Source organism: Miscanthus floridulus, chromosome 12 (genome assembly GCF_019320115.1).
Source record: "Miscanthus floridulus cultivar M001 chromosome 12, ASM1932011v1, whole genome shotgun sequence".
Taxonomy (NCBI): domain Eukaryota; kingdom Viridiplantae; phylum Streptophyta; class Magnoliopsida; order Poales; family Poaceae; genus Miscanthus; species Miscanthus floridulus.
In genome coordinates this window covers 83,721,761-83,742,406 of record NC_089591.1, presented here as the reverse complement: position 1 = coordinate 83,742,406, position 20,646 = coordinate 83,721,761, and the positions used below count along the sequence as shown (strand labels likewise).

General features: G+C 44.2%; 3 protein-coding genes and 1 non-coding gene across 6 annotated transcripts; 2 read left to right on the top strand and 2 right to left on the bottom strand.

Annotated features, from left to right (window-relative positions):
• Positions 1-103: 103 nt before the first annotated feature.
• Positions 104-3,744, bottom strand: LOC136498094 (3-isopropylmalate dehydrogenase 2, chloroplastic-like). Its single transcript, XM_066494032.1, has 11 exons — positions 3,448-3,744; positions 3,208-3,337; positions 2,948-3,059; positions 2,488-2,563; positions 2,274-2,362; positions 1,956-2,042; positions 1,550-1,666; positions 1,342-1,449; positions 1,177-1,230; positions 925-1,077; positions 104-465 (listed from the first exon to the last, which is right to left on the bottom strand). Exons 1-11 carry the CDS (start codon positions 3,662-3,664, stop codon positions 385-387), a joined length of 1,224 nt encoding a protein of 407 aa, XP_066350129.1. The 5' UTR covers positions 3,665-3,744; the 3' UTR covers positions 104-384.
• Positions 3,745-3,749: 5 nt separating this feature from the next.
• Positions 3,750-12,243, top strand: LOC136498095 (F-box/FBD/LRR-repeat protein At1g13570-like). Of its 3 annotated transcripts, XM_066494035.1 has the most exons (4): positions 3,750-4,001; positions 4,100-4,921; positions 11,857-12,012; positions 12,119-12,243. In XM_066494035.1, exons 2-3 carry the CDS (start codon positions 4,136-4,138, stop codon positions 11,995-11,997), a joined length of 927 nt encoding a protein of 308 aa, XP_066350132.1. In that variant the 5' UTR covers positions 3,750-4,001; positions 4,100-4,135; the 3' UTR covers positions 11,998-12,012; positions 12,119-12,243. The 3 variants fall into 3 exon arrangements, with proteins under 3 accessions (XP_066350132.1, XP_066350131.1, XP_066350130.1); XM_066494034.1 differs by lacking the exons at positions 11,857-12,012; positions 12,119-12,243 and having other exon boundaries at positions 3,750-3,932; positions 4,123-5,365; XM_066494033.1 differs by lacking the exons at positions 11,857-12,012; positions 12,119-12,243 and having other exon boundaries at positions 4,100-5,365.
• On the bottom strand, positions 6,848-8,504 carry LOC136498260 (zinc finger CCCH domain-containing protein 43-like; the record flags this gene model as incomplete). Its single annotated transcript, XM_066494203.1, has 3 exons — positions 6,848-7,571; positions 8,093-8,193; positions 8,327-8,504. Coding segments are annotated over 3 exons (852 nt in total), but the record flags the coding sequence as incomplete, so codon positions are not given.
• A 7,477-nt stretch (positions 12,244-19,720) lies between the features above and the next one.
• On the top strand, positions 19,721-19,794 carry TRNAV-CAC (transfer RNA valine (anticodon CAC)). The gene has a single exon. It is a non-coding gene; the product is annotated as a tRNA-Val (tRNA).
• Positions 19,795-20,646: the final 852 nt, after the last annotated feature.

Below are 20,646 nucleotides of genomic sequence, written 5' to 3'. Positions count from 1 at the left end.
ATCCATGGATAGTCCAATCCCATCCATACAAATCCAAACAACCAAACACATTGTATATGTACAGGTATCCCATGTAAATTGAACGCATAGCCACAAAGATATATAGTCTGAAACAAAACTCCATCTTTTATTCAACTGGCATAAACTATCCCATTTTATTGAGCGAACATATGCTTATCCTGCCTTGTACAAAATTAAATTACAGGGAGACCAACAAACAACAGAAATGAAAAGTGGCTATCGGTTCCGCCACTAAAGTTTCAATTCAACAGCAACAATAAACCAGACGCAATGATCTCTTCCACCAGGCTCAACTTCTAATAAAATGTAAATTCCTTTCAACCATCTCATCCTGTAGGGTTTTAGCTTAAGTATCAGCATGTATCAGTTTACAGCAGCCACTTCTTTTAGTGACTCCACTGTCTTCAAGACTTCTTCCCCCATCCGCTTGCATCCAACCAATGTCTGCCCATTGAGAACACAAGCCTCTCAGAACGAGATCAACCAAAATTCAAACACAACCCATGCCTTCGCAAACTAGCTATCACTATCTTCCACGAAGACATGAAAGAGTTAATATGCTTGAAGCACTATAAACCAGAGCCTCAAAACAAAATACTATTACACTACCTGAATATTTTGTCTAATGCGGATCTTCATACCTTCTCTAGGTAAGGACCAAGCACTTGACATTAAACATGTACAATATAAAGCTAAAAAGTTTTACCCTTTTTTATAGAGAAGGTAGGAATAAAACTTCATTAAAATAACTAAGCAATGCAAAAGCATGAAGGTTGGATCCATTCCACCCAAATTCATGGGATGAATTCATGATGGGCCATCTCAACTAAGGATGAGGTGATTCCTCAAATGAAACACCCCCATAATGCATTAATAATGGTTCTGCAGGAAAATCTATCTTACTGTTCCCGGAGAATATATGTCCCCAGTTCGGAACCCATGGTTCAGTGTTTCTGTAACTGCAGCTTCAATTCTCTTCGCAACATTTTCTTCTCCTAGGCCATATCGCAATAGCATCGCTGCACTAAGAATTGTAGCTAATGGATTGGCCTTGTCCTGCACTCAACACATAACAGGAGGGGAAGCAAATCTCAGACAAACATAATTTAAACCCATCTAGTGCAGAGAACATTTCGAAATAGAAGTCATCTCAACCTGTCCAGCAATATCGGGGGCAGAGCCATGAATAGGTTCAAAAAGACCAGGTCCCTGCATAGAAACAGAATGGCATTTTCAGCTGCACTTTTAAATTTTCAGCAGAATATAATGGCATCTATAAACAATTGAGAGAACTCCAAAGCATTGTAGGGATTCAATTACCGATTCACCAACACTGGCAGATGGAAGCATTCCAATGCTTCCCGTAATCATTGATGCTTCATCAGATAATATGTCACCAAAAATATTGTTTGTGACAATTGTGTCAAACTGTGGCAATAAAGGAAATTAAGATCAACACATCTTCTTGATGCTTAGCCAGGGTGCGATGAATTAAGTCAAGAGAAAAGGGGAAAGAAGAGAAGCAAACCTGCTTAGGATTCCTAACAAGCTGCATCGCAGCATTATCAACATACATGTGTGAGAGCTCAATGTCAGGGAATTCCGAAGCTAGTGCAGTCACCCTTTTCCTCCAAAGCATGGATGCCTACAATATTATTGCAGCAAAAGGGTTGTATTAACTATGCGCAATTAGAAAAGGTCCACAACCATAATACTTTTAAACTTTCAGGGGTTTTCTAGTGTCAGCATAATGCTAAAAAATATTTGCATATCAATAACAGAAAATAAAGTCTAAAAATAGAAACACTAATTCTTTATATTTTGTAACCAAAAGATGGAATTTCAATTCAAAGACAGGGTCAAGTAACATTTCACACAGAATACACTTCAAAACAAGTTTTGATATGCATTTAAGACAGGTATAAAAAAAGTACCTCCAGAACATTTGCTTTGTCAACCGAGCATAGTTTTCCTCTTCTCTTGCGAGCAACCTCAAATGCAACACGTGCTATACGATCAATCTGGGGATGAAACACAAAAGGACCAAAATTTTACAAATGAATGCACTCTTAATTTGAATAATATCAAATAAAGAGTTCTGGATACAGGTATAGATATTCTCCTACGAACCACATCCTGCATCCCTAACTGGTTCCAATTAAGGCTTGGACAGCAGAACAGGTGGCATCTCAAATAATATATTTTTTTGTCATGGGAAGGATCGTAGAATATCTAATGGAGGGCGGAGTTACCTCAGAAGCTGAATAAACTTCTGTGTTGAAGCCAATATCCTCTCCCTTGTCATTTATTCCAAAACCCCTGGGTTTGCCAAAGTAGATGCCTGGCACAGGAAATTATGGATTACTCTTTGCAGCCACGAGTTTCATTAGAATGAACAATCAAATTTATATTGGTATTGAAACAAAAACCACGGTCCGTGTTTTATCAAAATGCAGATAGAGTTACCTCCAGTAAGCTCTCTGACAACCATGATGTCAACACCTTCAGCTACCTCTTTCTTCAGAGTGGATGCGTCTACCAACTACAAACAGCATGATGTTAAAAAAAAGTAGCTATAAAAAGGACAGTCAAGTAACATTAGCTAGAAATACAGTAGTTTCAATTAAAACCTGCATCCAAGTGCACTTTCATAATTACAACCATGAACAATTAAACAAATGATATCAGAATATCCATCTCAAATCTTGGTTTCATGCTTGCATGACCTTTTTTCTCTCTGTACAATTAAGAAGTGACTACATGTTACCATTCATTCAACGCATTCAGAGTCAATCAGATGGAATTCGACTCAAACTGACAGGGTAACTATCTAACCTAGCTGTGAGTCCCAGTGCAGTTAGTGACTAGATGAGCATAGTAAAGCTTACACAATTTGTACTGAAACTAAAACCCGACGTGCTTGTACCTGTGGCAACACTGCAGCTGGTCGCAGATTGGCAAAAACCCCGAGTCCGGCACGAAGCTGCAGCAGCCCGGTCTCAGGCTTGAGGTGCTTCTCATTGTTATCCCACTTATAGCTACAACCACGAAACGTCATCTAAGTACTCATAGTGCAGACGCGGCCACGCGGGAGAGAAATTCCAATTAAAAGGATGCAATTCGCTGCAGTGCCAATACTGTGAGCTCTGTGTCTGCTCCTGAAATGACAATAACAAATCCGCTCACCCTCCAATGGCGCCGAGGAGGACGGCGTCAGAACCCTTGGCCGCGTCGAGCGTCTCGTCGGGGAGCGGCACACCGGTGGCGTCCAACGCGGAGCCTCCCACCAGCTTCTCCTGGAACCGGAGCTCGACGCCTGCGGCGGGCGGAAGGAAGCAAACAAGGGGGAGGATTATCCTGCTAGGTGCTCGCGCCTCGGAGCCCAGGGAGCTAAGGTAAGCATTGGATGGTGACGAAGCGGCTTACCTTCGAGGGCGCCGGCGAGGGAGAGCACGTCCTTGGCGACGGCGACCACCTCCGGGCCGATGCCGTCTCCGGGGAGGAGCGTGATGTTGTAGCTCCTCGCCGCCGCGGAGCACCGGAAGCTCGCCGCCATCGGCCGCGGCCGCGCCCCCGCGCCGCCGACGCGCCGGCGGGAGATGGCTAGGGTTTTGAGCGGCGTGGCTTGCAGAGCCGCCGCCATTACCGCCGCTTGCTAGTTGCTTGCACGCTTGGCTTCACGTCGCTCAGGCTGTCAGGCAGGCTCAGGTCGACGTCGTCTCTGTACAGTGGCGCAATCTGCGTCGTCCACTACGAGCTGTAGGATCCAACGGAGACTGTGTCTAGCAGGCCGTGTGGATGGGTCGAGGGCCCAACTAAGCCCATAACACCGCGCGCACGCGACTCGGTCCTCCTTCTTCTTCCCTTTCCACCGTTCCTTCCTCACCGGCGTCCGGCATCCAGCGGCCGCGGTTCGCCTTGCTCGTTGCTCCATCTTTCCCGTCCATGGTCCAGGTCGGTGCTGCCTACTACCCACACTGGTATAGCCTACTAGCATCCTCTCGTTGCGTTCCCGAATCCAACTCGCATTCTAGCATTCCCACGTGAACGAACTGACGCGTCCCACCATTATCGGCAGATCGATCCATCTGCTGTGCGCAGGGGCTTACAGGTGATGGAGCCATTGCCGCCGGCGGAGGCGGAGGCCGCCGACATGCTTTCGTCTCTCCCGGCGCACCTGCTGGACGAGATTTTGACGCGCCTCGACCTCCGCGACGTCGTGCGCACCTCCGTGCTCTCCTGCGTCTGGCGCCGCCGTTGGGAGTCCCTCCCCGGCCTCGCCCTCTGCTTCCCCAAAGGCACGCGCCCCTCGGTCATCGCCCGCGTCCTCCTCCGCTACACCGGACCCAGCATCTCCCGCTTCGCCTCCTACGTCGTCGACGATGACGACGTCGACGACTGGGTCATCGCGCTCTCCCACCGCAGCGTCGAGTCCATCTCCATCGTCAAAGAGTGGGGGAAGCGCTTAGGACACTTAACCCTCCACTCCTCTATCTTCTCCTGCGACCGTCTCGTGTCCCTCAATCTGCAGAGTTGCGGCATTCCATCCCTCCCGCGATCTAGATTCGCCGGCTTTCCTGTGCTCCAGGAGCTATACCTATGGTATGTCGACTTCGCAGACAAAGGTGACGGGGAATTGCAAGCTATTATTCGGGGGTCGCCCCTGCTTCGTGTCCTTGAGCTCGTGGAGGTGTTCACCCTTGTTGACTGCGTGATTGAGGCGCCGAATCTCCAAACTCTGGTTGTTGATTCGCAAGATGACGATGGCTGGCGATTTGGGAGGTTGCCGCGCCTCCAATATGCCATGATTGATGTGGCAGAGTATGGACATGGTGGACATCGTTTGCTAGAGTTCTTTGTTGGGGTTTCCCAAGTTCGGGAGCTAATTTTTTACTTGCCGGTACATTGTTTGCCCCTATTATCACCATATATATTTTGTGTTGTTTGGCATAAATCTAGGATTCAAGGTTTGGGCAGTCCTTGGCCCTGTCCAGCAAGCTTGCTTAGCAGCTTAATAGCCTGTTTGGTTGAGCTGTGGATTTAAAAAAAGCTGCTGTGAGCTGTGGGCTGTGGAAAAGCTGCTGTGGGCTGGGAGCTATGGGAAAAGCTGAAAGCCGTTTGGTTAGAGCAGCTGTGAAACTGCAGGATGTGTAGAAATGTCTGTAATGCCCTTAAAGGCCTGAGGGACTATTTATATTCAAATTGCTTGTAAATAAATATTGTACTCACTTATTTGTATGTAAATGACTATTTTGGTAAGGAAAAATAAATTTGTTCCAAGTTTTTTAGTATTCAAAGTGATTTGGTCCATACAAATATAATAATATTAGCATTTTACAAAAGATAAGGGCTCATCAAATCATGTCATCCCTCAACATAACTATCTCACACTAAACAAAGCATCGGCTATTCTACTACGAATGATATTCATGGCATCCTCATTCTCCACATCTTCAATCTCATCTTCCGGTGTCATGTCATCCTCTTGTACCAAGTATTCATCATCAGCATCACATCTTTCGAACTTCTTATCATGCAAATTGCTATCACGAATAAAATTATGCAATGCCAAACAAGCAAGAATGATGTGTTTCTGAGTACGAGTTGAGAAACTTGGTATGCCCTTCAAAATACGCCACTTCTCCTTCAATACTCCAAAGGCCCACTCAATGACATTTCGAAGGGATGAATGGTTGAAATTGAACACCTCATATTTCCCTTGGGGTGGTCCAGAACGATTACGAAATTCTGGAATATGGTATGTGCTTCCTTTGAAAGGGGCCAGATACCCTGTTCGGTTTGGATATCCAGAGTCCACAAGATAATATTTCCCTACAAAGTAAAATCAATGTAAGCAAATAAATAATACAAGTACCTCATGTACTGCTGGTCCAACCATTAGGAAGCAAATACATAATACGTGTGATATGTGTATACCTTTAGGAGGCACAGGAAAATCATCAAAATTTGCCAAAGCATGATTGAGGATACGTGTGTCATGGGCACAACCGGGCCAACCAGCAACCGCAAAGATAAACCTCATGTCAAAGTCGCAAACAGCTAGCAAATTCTGAGATGTATATCCATGACGGCATGTGTGATTAACCGTATCCTCAGGTGGCACAACCACTAGAACATGTGAACCGTCTATTGCTCCAATAGCGCCTTTGAAGTATGGCCAGAAACGGTCTTCTTTGATTCTTTCATGTTCCGAAGAAAAAGTAGCATCTCTTGGCTTAATATTGTCTTTACCTAACTTGCGCAAACACTTCAGCACCTCATGAAACTTAGTGTGAACTGTCCACAGTGAACGAGTGAAGCGATTTTCCACTTGTGAAAATGATTACGGTCCTCCGACAATCCACAAGAACATCGCCAATGACTCAATGGATGAAACATTGTTAGTGGAGGTCAAACCATAGTTCAAGACTAGCAACTCATGCAGTGCCATGAAGACATCGGTGCTCATTCGAAACATCTTATAGAAGTACCTTGGACGAGAAAAGCACCTCATCACCCATTGCAGTCCAGTTTCTGGTGTTTCCCTGTACTCTCCTTTGTTCCAATAACGATCAGTGTATTGTGCACCCATTTGACCAATAATGGCAGCATGCTGGGAAAGCTCAGCTAGGAGTAGCAATCTCTTCTGTCCTTGGGCTACACCTTCCAGGTTCTCATCCATCTACAAAAAATATTAACATTTATTAAGCTCAGTACAAGGATATATATCTGACACAATGATAATAAGCTCACAGTACAAGGACAAAAATATATGTATACATGCACATGGATACTAATCTGACAGAAGGATAATAAGCTCACAATACAAATAATTTTAGTACAAATTGTTCTCAGTACAAGCAAATTGTTCTCATAGTACAATTTAAAATTGGTTCAGGTAGCCATACAACTAATAGTGCTCACAATACAAATTCTTATTGGTTCACACAGCAACAATAGAAATAAAAATTGGTTCACTAACGCCTCATCTCCTTCTCATGCTCTCTCTCAAGGACATCCAGCCTTCCTTTATTTGTTTTCAGATGGCTGAAGACCTCTCTAAATTCAGGCTTCATGATCAGCATGGTGGCAGTGTGCATTAGAGGAGTTCCTTCTTCCACCCCACACTCTTCGACCATCTTCATAGCCTCTCCAATAGTGGGGACACCATTAGTGGGAGAAGCTGAGGTGGCAGATGCACTAGAGATCCTATCTGCTGCACTTTCTATCTTCAAACATGTGTTTTTGTACATTCGATAAAATAGACTCTTTTCTTCTTTGCTTTCAGCAATAGTACAGGAGCTCTTGCGTTTCTTTTTCCCTTTTTGCTTCAAATCAGCCAGCTTGACATCATCTTTAGGTGGAGGTTTTGGCACCTCGGCCACGCAATCATCACTCTCATCCGAAGATATATCACCAGGACAAGCTGCAGTGGCCCCAGTCACATGTACCTTGCCGAAAATCAGATCAAGATCATCAAGGTACTTCGGTCCTTGTTTTCTGAACCTCACATGATTGCATTTAAGCCCTTTTTCACGATTATTGCACCTCTGAAATTGAATGAAAAATTTTAGCACGACACACCATATCATACTATGGACAAAATATCAACAGAAATAGTGCTTACAGCAAGGTGTTCATCCCACCAATCCTAGGGGCAATCAATAGTTCCCTTAGCCGCATCCCATCCAAGTCCAGTGGCATAATTTTTTAACTCCATGAACCAAACATATTCTTTTTTTAAGTTATCTAATTTGTTCTTCAATTGTATCTTTGTTCGCTTGTCACCAGTTTTGGCTTCAAACTTGGCTAAAATATTTTTCCAACCAGTGCTAGTCCAAAGCCCCTGGGGCCTATTCCTAGCTTCTATCTCCCCTTTGCATACATCAATCAAATGCTTTAAAAAGAAATCACCCCAATCTGCCTTGTCACCCATTCTTGAATCAAACAAAACAAATTTTTCAGACATTCTAATTACCATAATATCATGCCATTATTTCTATCAAATACACAGCACACTGAACTGAGAATAAATAACATGTATCAAACCATTTATGAGAGATTGAGATACCTTCTGTGTAGATCCGGTCACTGGAAGCGTAGATCGATGGAGCTTGGACTTGGTTTGCCAATGTCGTTGAGCCCAGGAATCGCTCTTAGCAGCAGAGTGTTCTGTGATGAAACAAGAAAAAAAAGGAAAAGGCTTCTCTTTCAGAAGACAGGACCTTTATCTATCATCCGCGACTGCAATCGAACACTATACGTGGATAGAAGGAAAGGAGCTTGTTAATCCAAGAAAGCTAACCTGCTTGTCGAGTGGGTGGCGGAAGTCGTCGGCGTCGAGGCCCGACCTCGACCTGCAACCGAGAAGGGGCAGAGACAGGGACTCCCGCCGGGGTGACCAGTAGGGCGATGAGGATGGGGACGGCGCCGGAGAGGATGGGGACGGCGCCGGAGAGGACCGGGCGGCGCCGGAGAGGATGGGGACAGCAACGGAGAGGACCGGCCGCCGCCAAACCCTAGCTCTGCCTGGGCGTCGCCACCTGCGGACAGACGAGTCGTCTCGCGCGTGAAGGGTCGAGATGGCGACTAGAGGGGGGTGAATAGTCTTTTCTAAAACTTAATCGCGTCGGCTAACCGATACAAATGCGGAATTTAAACTAACGGTCTAGCCAAGACTACACCCCACTATATATGTTCACTAGCACCTTGCAAAGATAACAATTATGCAACAAAGGTGCCGGGCTAGCTAGAGCTCTCCTAAACAATTCTAGGAGCAAGGTTGCACAAACCTATGCCACTAGTACTTTAAGCGACAAGGGAGCTCCTACACATGCTAGTAAGCAAAAGCACAAAGCTAACTAAGCTCACTAGCAATGCTCAATAACAAGGCAACCAATGCCTAATTAGAGAGCGCAAATACTTAGTTACACTAACTAAGCAATGTGACTAATAAGGTTACTAAAACCAAATTAGCCACGCAAGGGAGCTACTTCTATGCTACACAAGCAAGAAGGTAATTAGCAAGCTACACAAGCTATCTAATTACAAGAGCAACTACACAAGCTTAATATGTATAAAAGTAATTGCAAGCTTATGTAATGGGGATGCAAACCAACGGGAAGAACAAGGTTGACACGATGATTTTTCTCCCGAGGTTCACGTGTTTGCCAACACGCTAGTCCCCGTTGTGTCGACCGCTCACTTGGTGGTTCGGCGGCTAATTAGCATCACCCGCTAAGCCCGCACGTCGGGCGCCGCAAGAACCTAGCCCTTGAGTGAGGGTAGCTCAATGACACGCTTTACTAGAGTTGCTCTTCGCGGCTCCCGCGGGGCGAGCATAATGCCCCTCACAAGCACTTCTCTGGAGCGCCGCACAAGCTTCTTGCGCGCTTTGACGGAGACCACCACCAAGCCGTCTAGGAGGTGGCAACCTCCAAGAGTAACAAGCACCACCGGCTTGCAACTCGATCACCTAGTGCCACTCGATGCAACCTCACGATGCAATCGCACTAGAATCACTCACTCACACAATCGGATGATCGCTATCAAGTATGTGTGAGATAGAGGGCTCCCAAGCACTCTCAAGCATGGACACAAAGTCCCCCAAGGTGCTCCACACCAGCCATGGCCGAGGGCCACTTCTATTTATAGCCCTAGGGGCTAAACTAGCCGTTACCCCTTTCACTAGGCAACGGTCGGGCCGACCGGACGCTCCGGTCGTGTTGACCGGACGCTGGACCTCAGCGTCCGGTCGCCCACAGACGACCACGTGTCCCGGTTCCAACGGTCACTTGACCTGACCGGACGCTCCAGCTTCTACTGACCGGACGCTGAACCCCCAGCGTCCGGTCGTTTCCAGTAAGCTCCCGAGCATGACCGGACGCGTCCGATCGAACGCGATTGGACGCAGCCAGCGTCCGATCACTCTCCAGCTACTGCGTCACCGTACGTCAGCGTGACCGGACGCAGCCTGCCAGCGTCCGGTGCATTCAGATCCAGCGTCCGGTCAGTTGACCAACGCCAGCATCTTCTCCATTCTCTTCACCCTTGCTCAAGTGTGCTAACCACAAGAATTTGCATCCGGCACAATAGAAAATAGACATTCCATTTTCCCGAAAGCGCCGAATCCCGCCTCGCAAGCTTGGCGGGAGGGAGAGAGGGACCCAAACCCATCTCAACCCTGCAAACACCACCGCCTTTGTAAATGTGCCAACACCACCAAGTGTACACCACCATGTGTAAGTGTGTTAGCATTTTCACAATCATTTCCCAAAGGATGTTAGCCACTCAACTTGCCACGCCACTCGATCCTAGCGACAATGCAAAGTTAGATCACTCGAGTGGCACTAGATGACCGATATGCAAACAAGTTTGCCCCTCTTGATAGTACGGCCATCTATCCTAAACCCGGTCATAAACTTCTCTACACACCTATGACCGGTGAAATGAAATGCCCTAGGTTATACCTTTGCCTTGCGCATTCCATTCCATCTCCTCCAATGTCGATGCAACACATGCACCAACACGATCAACAATGATATGATCCACTTCATATCATCACATGATCATATTGGTTCATCGATCTTGACTCTACTTGCTCTTCACCGTTGCCATCGTCCATCGGCGCCAAGTCTTGCTCAAGCTTCACCGCCATGCGGTCCATCACTCCAAAGCCTTCGACTTGCCCTTCACGCTTGCAACCGGTCCATCAAGCCAAGTCTTGTCTTGATCTTCTCCACCTTGATCACATGACTCAATGTCATGTCTCATGTGCATTTAAGCTCCTTCATCATCACATGTGTGAGCTTTGCAACATCTCCAAGCCATTTTCACCTTCATGGCATATGTTGCTCACACACATGTACCTGTGGACTAATCACCTGTGTATCTCACATAAACACAATTAGTCCACCTAAGTTGTCACTCAATTACCAAAACCAAACAAGGACCTTTCAGCGCGGACGGGAAGAAGAGGAAAAGATCAAAGCGTTTTCTTTGTAACCTATGGCAGTGCGGGTAATTTCCATCCTCCACAGCCGGTGAAAGCAACCCTCCCCCTGCTGTGAAAAATGAACTACCAAAAAGCTAGCTTTTGTACAATCTATTGGGCCAACTAAGGGCCTTTGGTTAGTTTCTTGACTTCTACAAAAGCTACAACAGGTTGGAAGCCAAACCAAAGAGGGCCTAAGTCAGTGAATGCTGTCATAAGATGCAATCATTAGATAATTTTACTGCATTATGTTAATTGATGCTCTATTTTAGGTCAAGAGGCATATGAAAGAACATAAAAATAGGCTCTTCTAATCTTTTATTATTGGTGCATACAGATAACTTTTTTTATCATCCCACGGGTTTTATAACACATGCTACTTTACTTTGAAACCTCAGACATTGAAGCAGATATTGAGGCCTTAGCTATGCAAGTAATTGAGTCTAACAAGTGGGCTTTTAAAATCTTGTATGAACTAGCTTCCAACAAGTGGGCTTTTAAAATCTTGTATGAACTAGCTTCTAGTGTAAGATTTTATTTTGGCTCCAGCAAGCTAAAGGGTTTTATGACACCCTTATGAACTGGCATGATCAAGGTAGAAATATTAGTACTTGGTTCGTACTCATAATAAGTAGTAAACTTGGTTACCTTGATTTAACAAAATAATATGAAATGCCACCTTAATAAAGGAGAAATGTTTGATGGTACCATTCCTGCAGTGCTTTTGTGGGCTTATGCTTCCTTGTTTGAAAACGATACTACAAATCTCATCCATCTTTCTACACTTGCATTTAGTTTTTTTTATGTTTTCATTTTACCATCACATCTTTTTTATCTCGCAGGGCAATCAGGACGAGGTTAAGATAGATAGAATTCCATTTACCTTTCACAACTTGAAAAGCTTGGAAATATCAACGCTCTTTGGTTACATGGAACCCATTTTGCTATTGTTCTCCTTGTTGAGGAGCTCCCCAAACCTCTAAGAACTTAAAATTGAGGTAATGTTGAATGTTATATTGTTATCTCTTGGATATCCATCATTATGTTTTTGAAAGTCATCTTGCTGCTGCCAACTGATTTTCTTTATTACTTTTATTGGCGAAGATTCGAGATTGGGAGCCAAAATGGGTTACAAATTCTGACATCCAAAGTGAAGAGTGGACTGATGCACAGTGGACTGATGGCATGTGTGCCAATCTTCAAGTTGTGCAGATAGATAGTTATTTTCGGTCGTTTCCATTGTCTTTTATGAAGCTTATTCTCTCTAAAGCAAGCCTTCTTCGCACATTGTCTGTGGATGTATGCCCAGTTTCTCAGGACGACCCACTAAATGAGTTACTAAAATGCAGAAGAGCTTCAGCTCAAGCTCAGGTTCTGTTCAAGGCAGGGACGAAGCTAGGAAAAAATTTAGGAGGAGCTAAACAACGGCAATTAGCAAGAAAAGAGGTTCAGCAAATCTCAGCCCCTCCTACCTGTACATCTACAGCTGAAATTTCAGACGGCGGCTCTATGGGGCTTCGCTTGCTCGTGAGCGGTAGGGGGGCTGGAGCCCCCCTAGCCCCACCGCTGGCTCCATGCCTGGTTCAAGGTAAAGAAACTTTTTGTTGGATTGCAAACTTTTATCTTATAGATTTCAGGTTTCACATCATACCAATAGTTTCAACTTTTTATTTTTATCTATATATCCTCAAGTTTTTAAGAAGTACTAGCTTCAACTTTCAAGAAGGACCAGAAATATCTATCCCAACTACTCAAATCACTTCTCAGTCTTCTCTGTTTGTCCTACCATTTTTCAGCGTACATGATTAGATCCCCTAAGAGTGGGCTAGCCAAAACTTTTCTACCACCTCAGACAATTCCTCCCCTGAGAACCAACATTGTTTTGAATATAAAAGGACCTTGATTTTATTTGAATAGCACCTCTTAGGCAGGGTTATCTAGAGAACTAGCACAGTGAGTTTTCTATTAAATCAATTTCGCTTAAATCTTTTTGTTTCAATGATCATAAAAAGGAAAGTCTACTTAGAGCTCCCTCTAGATATGTTCTTATAATTGTTTTTTGGTAATATCGAAGTCACCATCTATCAGTGTTGGTTGTTTTGAAACTGCTATTTGTCCTCTTCTTGCAACACTATGCACCAGTTCACCAAATGATGTCTTGAACCCATTTGCTTTATGTCTAACTAATAATAATTTGACAGAAAAACCTGTAATCCTTTGTTTCCCCCAACCTCAAGTTGCGTATGGAACACCAACTATATTCCCACCAGGCTACCTTTAGCAGGTAAGGCATGCCACATGAACTCTGATTGCCGGTGATACTTTAACCCAGTGCTCTGTACTAGTACTTCACCTCTCTCATGGTTAGGAACTGACATCAAGACTCAAAGAGTTTATATACACCATAGTCTATAGCTGTTAGCTTCTAGTTCCAGTCAAACATCAGGTAAAAACCCTTTTCCAACTCAAACCACTATATCCCATCCTGTACTTACAGCAGCGCAAACACATTCATCTTCTTATGATTATACAGATTTTAATGATTAACTTGGCCATACACATCCTTCTGTCACATGACAATATTCTCCACAGAAGATACATACCACTATTTCTTTGCATTCTTTGATTCCATAATACCCCAGTTTTCCAGACTTGAGAAATGACCCTTTACTTCTGTGCGCTTTGCATGGCCAATTGACTCTTCAGTCAACTATTTCGGTAATGTTCTTCTATGGCTCCCTTGTCTACATTGCCTGCGCTATTATATGAAGTTTTACAACCAGAGCCACCATCCAGTAGAAAGATGCAATTATGCTATTTTTTCCTGGAGTATTGCTTCCCAATTCGACTGTTGTTTCAGATATCTTTGGAGTATGTGGGGGGCATGTAACAGAACCGCCCAATTTATACAAGATCAAGTACGGCTGTCCCCGCTAACACATTGACGCACACATACCTTCACTCATATAAACTCGGTAGTCCGCCGAGTGTCCCGAAAGACCTCGGTAAATCAACATCACAACCAAGATCGCGTGATTAAGCAAATACACATCACATACGCAGGGTTGTAGCGGAAAATAATATTACAAATGGATTCACAAATAATAGTACAAGTTTGGGTTTCAAAACCGATTAGTGAAAACAACATAGCTTTCAAAGGATTACATTAATATATGTTTCAAATACATTGCTAGCATAAGTGACATCATCCGACAAAAGCATATAGATGAGAATTAACTATAGAATCACCGAGCCACCGGTGGTTAGCCACCATCTTCACAGGCCGAGAACTTCACCTGCAACATGGTGGGATAAACCCTGAGTACGAGAAGGTACTCAGCTAGACTTACCCGTCAAAACCAGAAATAAAAGACACCAAGAGTCATGCAAGGCTTATGGGGTGGGCTAGCTGGACACAGTTGCATAAAAGAGCTTATGAATATAGTGACCAATTTAAACTTTGCATCAAGTTTATTATCATTTACCTGTCCACTAGATTTGCACCTGTACTAGAGCACTCACTTATTAGGAGCAATCAATATTAACCATAGCAGGTATAATAAGGATGTCATCATCATATCATCATTCCTGAACCATTATGTTATTTAGTGTATCTACTTTGGAGATAAACCCGTCAAGTTCTCACTAACCGGGAGAGACGCCGACTCGAATTGAATTACAACTCAGCTGAGGGGGTATTCCTAACTCTCACCCTGGCATACTTTGCAAGGGTAGCCGTGGGTCACCTTTGGGACAACTCAGGAACCAAATTCGTGGGTTCGATCAGCGCCAGCACTCTTAGGGATTACCCTTCTGTTAGGACGATCAGGACTTTTAAATCACCTGCCCTTGGACTCACGCCTACGGCTCCCTTTCGAGACATACTTTATACTTATCGACTCCCGGCCTGAGGTGAGCTACTCGGCTTCGCGGTCGGTCTTCGGACACGGCCAACTAAGAGAGAGGCATGCGTTTAACATGAATAGGAAAGGCTCTAAGATTCAGTCCTTAAGCGACACAGACGGAGTCACTACAAACCGGCAAGCCTCCGCCTGGTCTTTATTTCAAATTAAGACAGGTTCTTTTCTACGATAGCAAATATAGCCAACCGTGCCATATGTATATCCCTATATCTCGCAGGTGATAGGAAATCACCTGACTTCTACCGCGTTTAAGCAGGGCTAAGCACTACACGAGCCTGAGCTACATAGGATTCAGGGTATCAATATCTAGATAAGGATTGGATAACCAATGCAGCAAGTGTTTGCATCCAACACCTAAACTTAATGCAACAATATATATATATATAACAATAATACTTTAACTGCATTTCGGAAATTAGGAGGCTTAATATGCTCCGGGGCTTGCCTGGGACCCGACACAAGTCAATTCAGTTAGCTTGCACCGTTCTGGTGACATCTTAGGTCCTAGCACTTGCTTAGTCCTTCCATCTTCAGGATAGATCCATCAAACGCTATCTTCGGGTTTGGCTCCAACATCTCATCCTTCACGTGGTGCATCTAGCGTACCTAGATGGGATGCAATATGCAAGTGCATAAATATGAAGAATAGTACCATGAGACGCATCACAAAATAGCAAGCAAGACAAGCATAGTTTACACTAACACACTTAAGTACTTTGCGATGCTTAACTTAAACATCACACAATCTATCATGCTAAGATGGCAAAGAAGACGACAACACCAAGCATGACACAAGTTTCCCAAGATCTCAGGTGCTCTAACTCAGTCATCATTCAAGGCATAAGTCACACTTAACAATATACAAGCAAACACTATAATTGGAATCTACCAATTTCTGAACATGCAAACAGCAGCTACAAGATTTAGCTATAACTGGAGTTACACAAATCCAAATGACTTGCAAGAAGGCATTTTGGAAAGCTTATGAAATTATCTACATTTCATCTATAACCATCACAGCATGATTCCCAAGTTAAGTAGGTCGAAATTATACCTTTACAGAAACTGGTTCATACCAAACAGAGAGCAACAAATCTTGTATTCTAACTTTAAACAGTTGTAACTCAAATACTACTTGGCCAAATGATACCAAATTTTAACAGCAGCTAGATACATAAATTATCTACAACTTTTGTATAAACAAGTCTCACAACAAAGCATATTGTCATGAAGAACTTTGCTAAGTTCCTAGATCTGTCCATAAACCACATCGGCAAGAAAATAATTATTAACTTATGTTGCAAATTCATAATTGGGCAAAACCAACTTTACCAACATTTCACACATGACTAAAGAACACCAAAAAGCATGGTGCTCACCTCTAAATAAATTTTCTTAAAGCATTTCTTAATTTATTTAGACATCAAGGTGTATTTATGAACATATACCACAAATGCACAATAAATTCTACAAAAATTACAGTAGCTCACATATCCTCTCAATAGTTTACTGTACAAATTTCATACCATTTGCATAAGTATAGCTGCCTCTATGAAAAAGACAATTTGGTATTGCAAGAAATCACGTGAGAGCGAGATAAACCAATAACTCACTCATACTTCATCCAATACTCATGAAATTTTTACCACACATCAACTATCACATGAGTAGCATGCCACAAAAATTTCACTTCATTTGGAGCCCTAGATCTACAGTTATGGAAAATAACAAATTCAACTAGCATTACAACCTTACTGCATAAATCTATTTTTACCGCAAAATATTGAAACTAAAACATGTCATATTATAGATCTAATGCATAGAGAATTTCACAAGGATTCCAAAAAGTCCCCATTTGCTATTTTACGAATTTCCTATGAATTACTATGAATTTCCAAAGATTCGGCAAATTACTGCAAATAGGTCCTTATTGGCACTATTCATCTGAGTCTACAGGTTCACAGAAAGGCCCCTCCCAAAACTCGAATTCGAAGCCAAGGTCCATGCTCGCGATTTTTGAAGGAGCTTCACAGGAGCCCACCGTTTGTCGGCCGGAGGATGCTCGTCGGTGGCGGGGAAAGTGGCGGGGAGGGACCAAGGGTCCGTGCGCACCCGCTGGGCTTCCCAGCTCGGCCCGAGGCGGCCTGTGGCCTACCGGCCGCACGAGCAGGCGGAGCGCCGGTGGCTGCTCCGGCGGCGACGGCGCTACGGCGGCTGCGGTGGCCGGAAAAGTGGAGCAGAAGGGGCGGCGCACGACAGGGAAGGTGGTGGCGCACACGGTAGGACGCGAGGAAGCCTGGAGCAGCGAGGATGCGGTGGCGGCAAGCTTCACCGCTCGGGCATGGTGGTGGCGCACCGTTCTGCGCGCACGATGACGACAAGCGCGAGCAGAGGAGCGAGAGGTGGCGAGCGCGAGTGAGGAAGGAAGTGGAGCGCTCGGCCAGGGCTCTCCTCATTCGCAACGGCGCAGGGGACACACGGCATGGAGGTGGGGGCGCTGCTCGTGCATGGCCGCCACGCACGGGGCACGCGGCATCCATTGGGGCATTTCCGCGAACACCTGGTGAGCGACGGAGTGAACATGGTGGAGCACAGGTTTGGGCCAGCTACGGGCCGATTTGGTTCATGGGCCCAAAACGAAGTTTGGTCTACACCTGATGCTCTCCAACTTTGTTTAAGTGTTCAGGGTCATTAGGGTTATGGTTTAGCAGATAACGTGCTCCAAACTTTGGTTTGTCAGCGTGACGATGGTGATTAGGAAAAACTCAGAATTAACCATCAACACGAAGCCAAACGGGTTCCAACTTTTTGCATGCTCTTCTCCATAATATAACCTTCCACTTTTATTTTTGGACCAACTCAAGTTGCTTAACGAATTTCGGAGAACGCGGAATGGCAATGGCGACGACGATGAATTCCAGACTTAGAAAAATTCTAAGTCTGAAAACAGCCGCTGATTCAATTTTCGAGCCTCTGTTTGACTTAGTTCCAAGTTGATCTGGCTCTTGTTCCAAAAACAAAGTTTGTTCTACTCTACTCAATCTTCAACTTTTATTTAAGGTGAAACTCCATACAAGCACTGTAAGTTGGTGGTCAACATAGGTCAAAGTATCGTCACTCTAAAGCTTAAATTAGAGTTATTGACCGATTGATGTATTTTCTTGATCTCGGCTCAACACGAACCCTTCATGACTTTTGTTGTGGAGTTCAATTAGAGTCATTTGGGCAAGGTTGCAAGGTTTGGTTGGTGACCTACATTTCCATTCACTTAATAGTGCAATTCAAGCACTTAGTAAAATCATTCCAATAAGGATATAACTTATCATTTCATGTGACTTTTTGATTCCAAACTTCATGAAACTTTTTCATGGATCAATATAGATGGATATTGATGCGAGCCACATGAAACAAGTACATCCAGCATTACTTTTTAGAAAAGACAACATGTAAGCAATGGTGCATGGTCTAAGTTTAAGTGGTGGCTCATTTTTATATGTTTGACCTAACATCTCCATCACCACTTAACATGTCAAGGTTGAGCTTAAACACATTGCTTAACTGGTGACAAACACCTGGGGTGTTACAGGGCATAGGGGTATCCCATTTACTGTTTTCCTGACTGTATCCCGTTTCTTCATAACATTCCAAACTCAGTGCAAAACTGGGAACCATCAGGAGGAAACAAGGTTGAAATTGGTAGGAGCCTTTTCTTGACTGATTCTTTGGTATCCCGTCTTTAACCAGGAATTTCCTGGTGGGATACCCATCTCAAAGAGGCCCATACATAACATGGTATGCCTTCAGCCCAATGGCTTGAGATGCATGCATGAACTCAGGCGCCTGATAGCATCACCCATGTCTTGCACTCTTGCTAGGTTGATTGCGCCAGCTCACTTTGACTTCTAGTGCCAGGGGTTCTCGCAGGAACCTCTTGTGCTATCTGTTCCATTTTTCTTTTTTCTTTTAGCTTGGTCCGATGTGGGTTTTCATCCTTGTGGTTTTATAGTAATATGTTTTGGCCATATTTAGTTTTCTGTTCTGAGTCATGGTTACATTTTCCCGATATCAATTACTGTTTCTGGATAGTTACCGACATGATGTTTGCAGCGGAATAGGTCAGCTTTCGACATCCCGACATACCTGAATCGTTTTTCCAAATGACTTTTCTAATTTTGATTTCAGATAAAAATGTGAAATTGAAAGTGGCTAGGTATTTCTGGAGTCTGGACCACACCATACCGTTTTTGTCCCTACCTAGGCAGAACTCAGACTTGATTCTGTTGGAGTATGTTATTGAGTTTTCATATTATAGTGAGTTGGATCATGGAGGAATTGTGGCAGGGATTAGAGTATGCATATGCATCTACTAGCGGGTTGAGTGTTGATATTTGGCATAACGGGGAGGAGAAAAGGCGGCACATCCCGGCAGGGGCGAGGTGGATCCGGGGAGAGGAGTCGTGGGGGCGGCGGCGGCGGGCGCGGGCGCGGGCGCCGGTCCCCGCACCAGGTGGTATGCCACCTGCAGGGATGTAACCGTCTTTTAATCCAATTATTAAAAGAGTGGGGCTCAGCCCTAAATAAAACTCTAAAAAATAGGCTTGAGTTGTTGACGTAGGACATGGACAATGGTACTACAGATCTCTGACTGTCTGATACAGTCTTGTGGAGGTTTACGCATGCAAAGCTGGAGCTGGAGCTCGGCCGGAGGATGATTAGATAGCCAGCACTTGTGCAGACCACGCACAGCGAACAAAGAAACAAGAAAACAGCAGCTCAATGCATTGTCTGGGTGGTGTAGTTGGTTATCAGGTTAGTCTCACACACTAAAGGTCCCCAGTCCGAACCTGGGCTCAGACACCTTTTTTAGCTCAGACATTTTCTCTTTTGCCTTTTTTTTAATCCATGCAGGAACAGCTCTAGAACACATTTTATCACAACATTGTCCTTTTTTTTTCCTTTTTTTAGTCCCTGCAGGAACAGCTCTAGAACACATTTTATCACAACATTGTCATTGTTTTTTTTAGTCAAAAACATTGTCATTTTCTGTCCCATCCAGAGATTTACTTGTCACATACACTAGTCTAATAGTCACATACTGGCATTATTACCTCCAGAGAGTCTGGGAGAACAACACATTGTTCGTGAACTACCTTCCTCCCACGTTGCCAGCAACATCCAAAATAGACTGGTGACTAAATTAGCTAAGTTCATTCATTGACTGATATTGCTGAACTAGGTGAGCAACTAGAACCTACTGTCCACTGAGGAACCATGCAAGATTTATTCAAGTCTTAGAGTTATACAAAGGACACCAACCATACCGGCCCCTAACTTTTTATTATCTCTTACAGCTACTGTTTTTTTGTTTGTTTTCTCTTTACCACCTTTTTTTAATGGTTTTTGGACACAATTGGAAAAAAAAAGTTTCAAGAACATTTTTATAACGGAACCAATCTAGGCCACTCTGACAAATCTAGGCCCCAGACAAGAAAAATCCAGGCCGCTCTGACCTGGCCCGATGCCCGTCGTCCTTTTTCTTAGTCGGATCTCGTTTTCTTGTCGCGCATCAGCCCATGGACGTGGCAGTACTGTGGAAGAATCCAACGAAATAGTCCGTGGCAGTACTGTGGCACAAATCAAATCATATATATCTATCTTTCTTTATCACAGATTCACGGCTGATTATTATTCTTGTTCCAATTCCCGGTT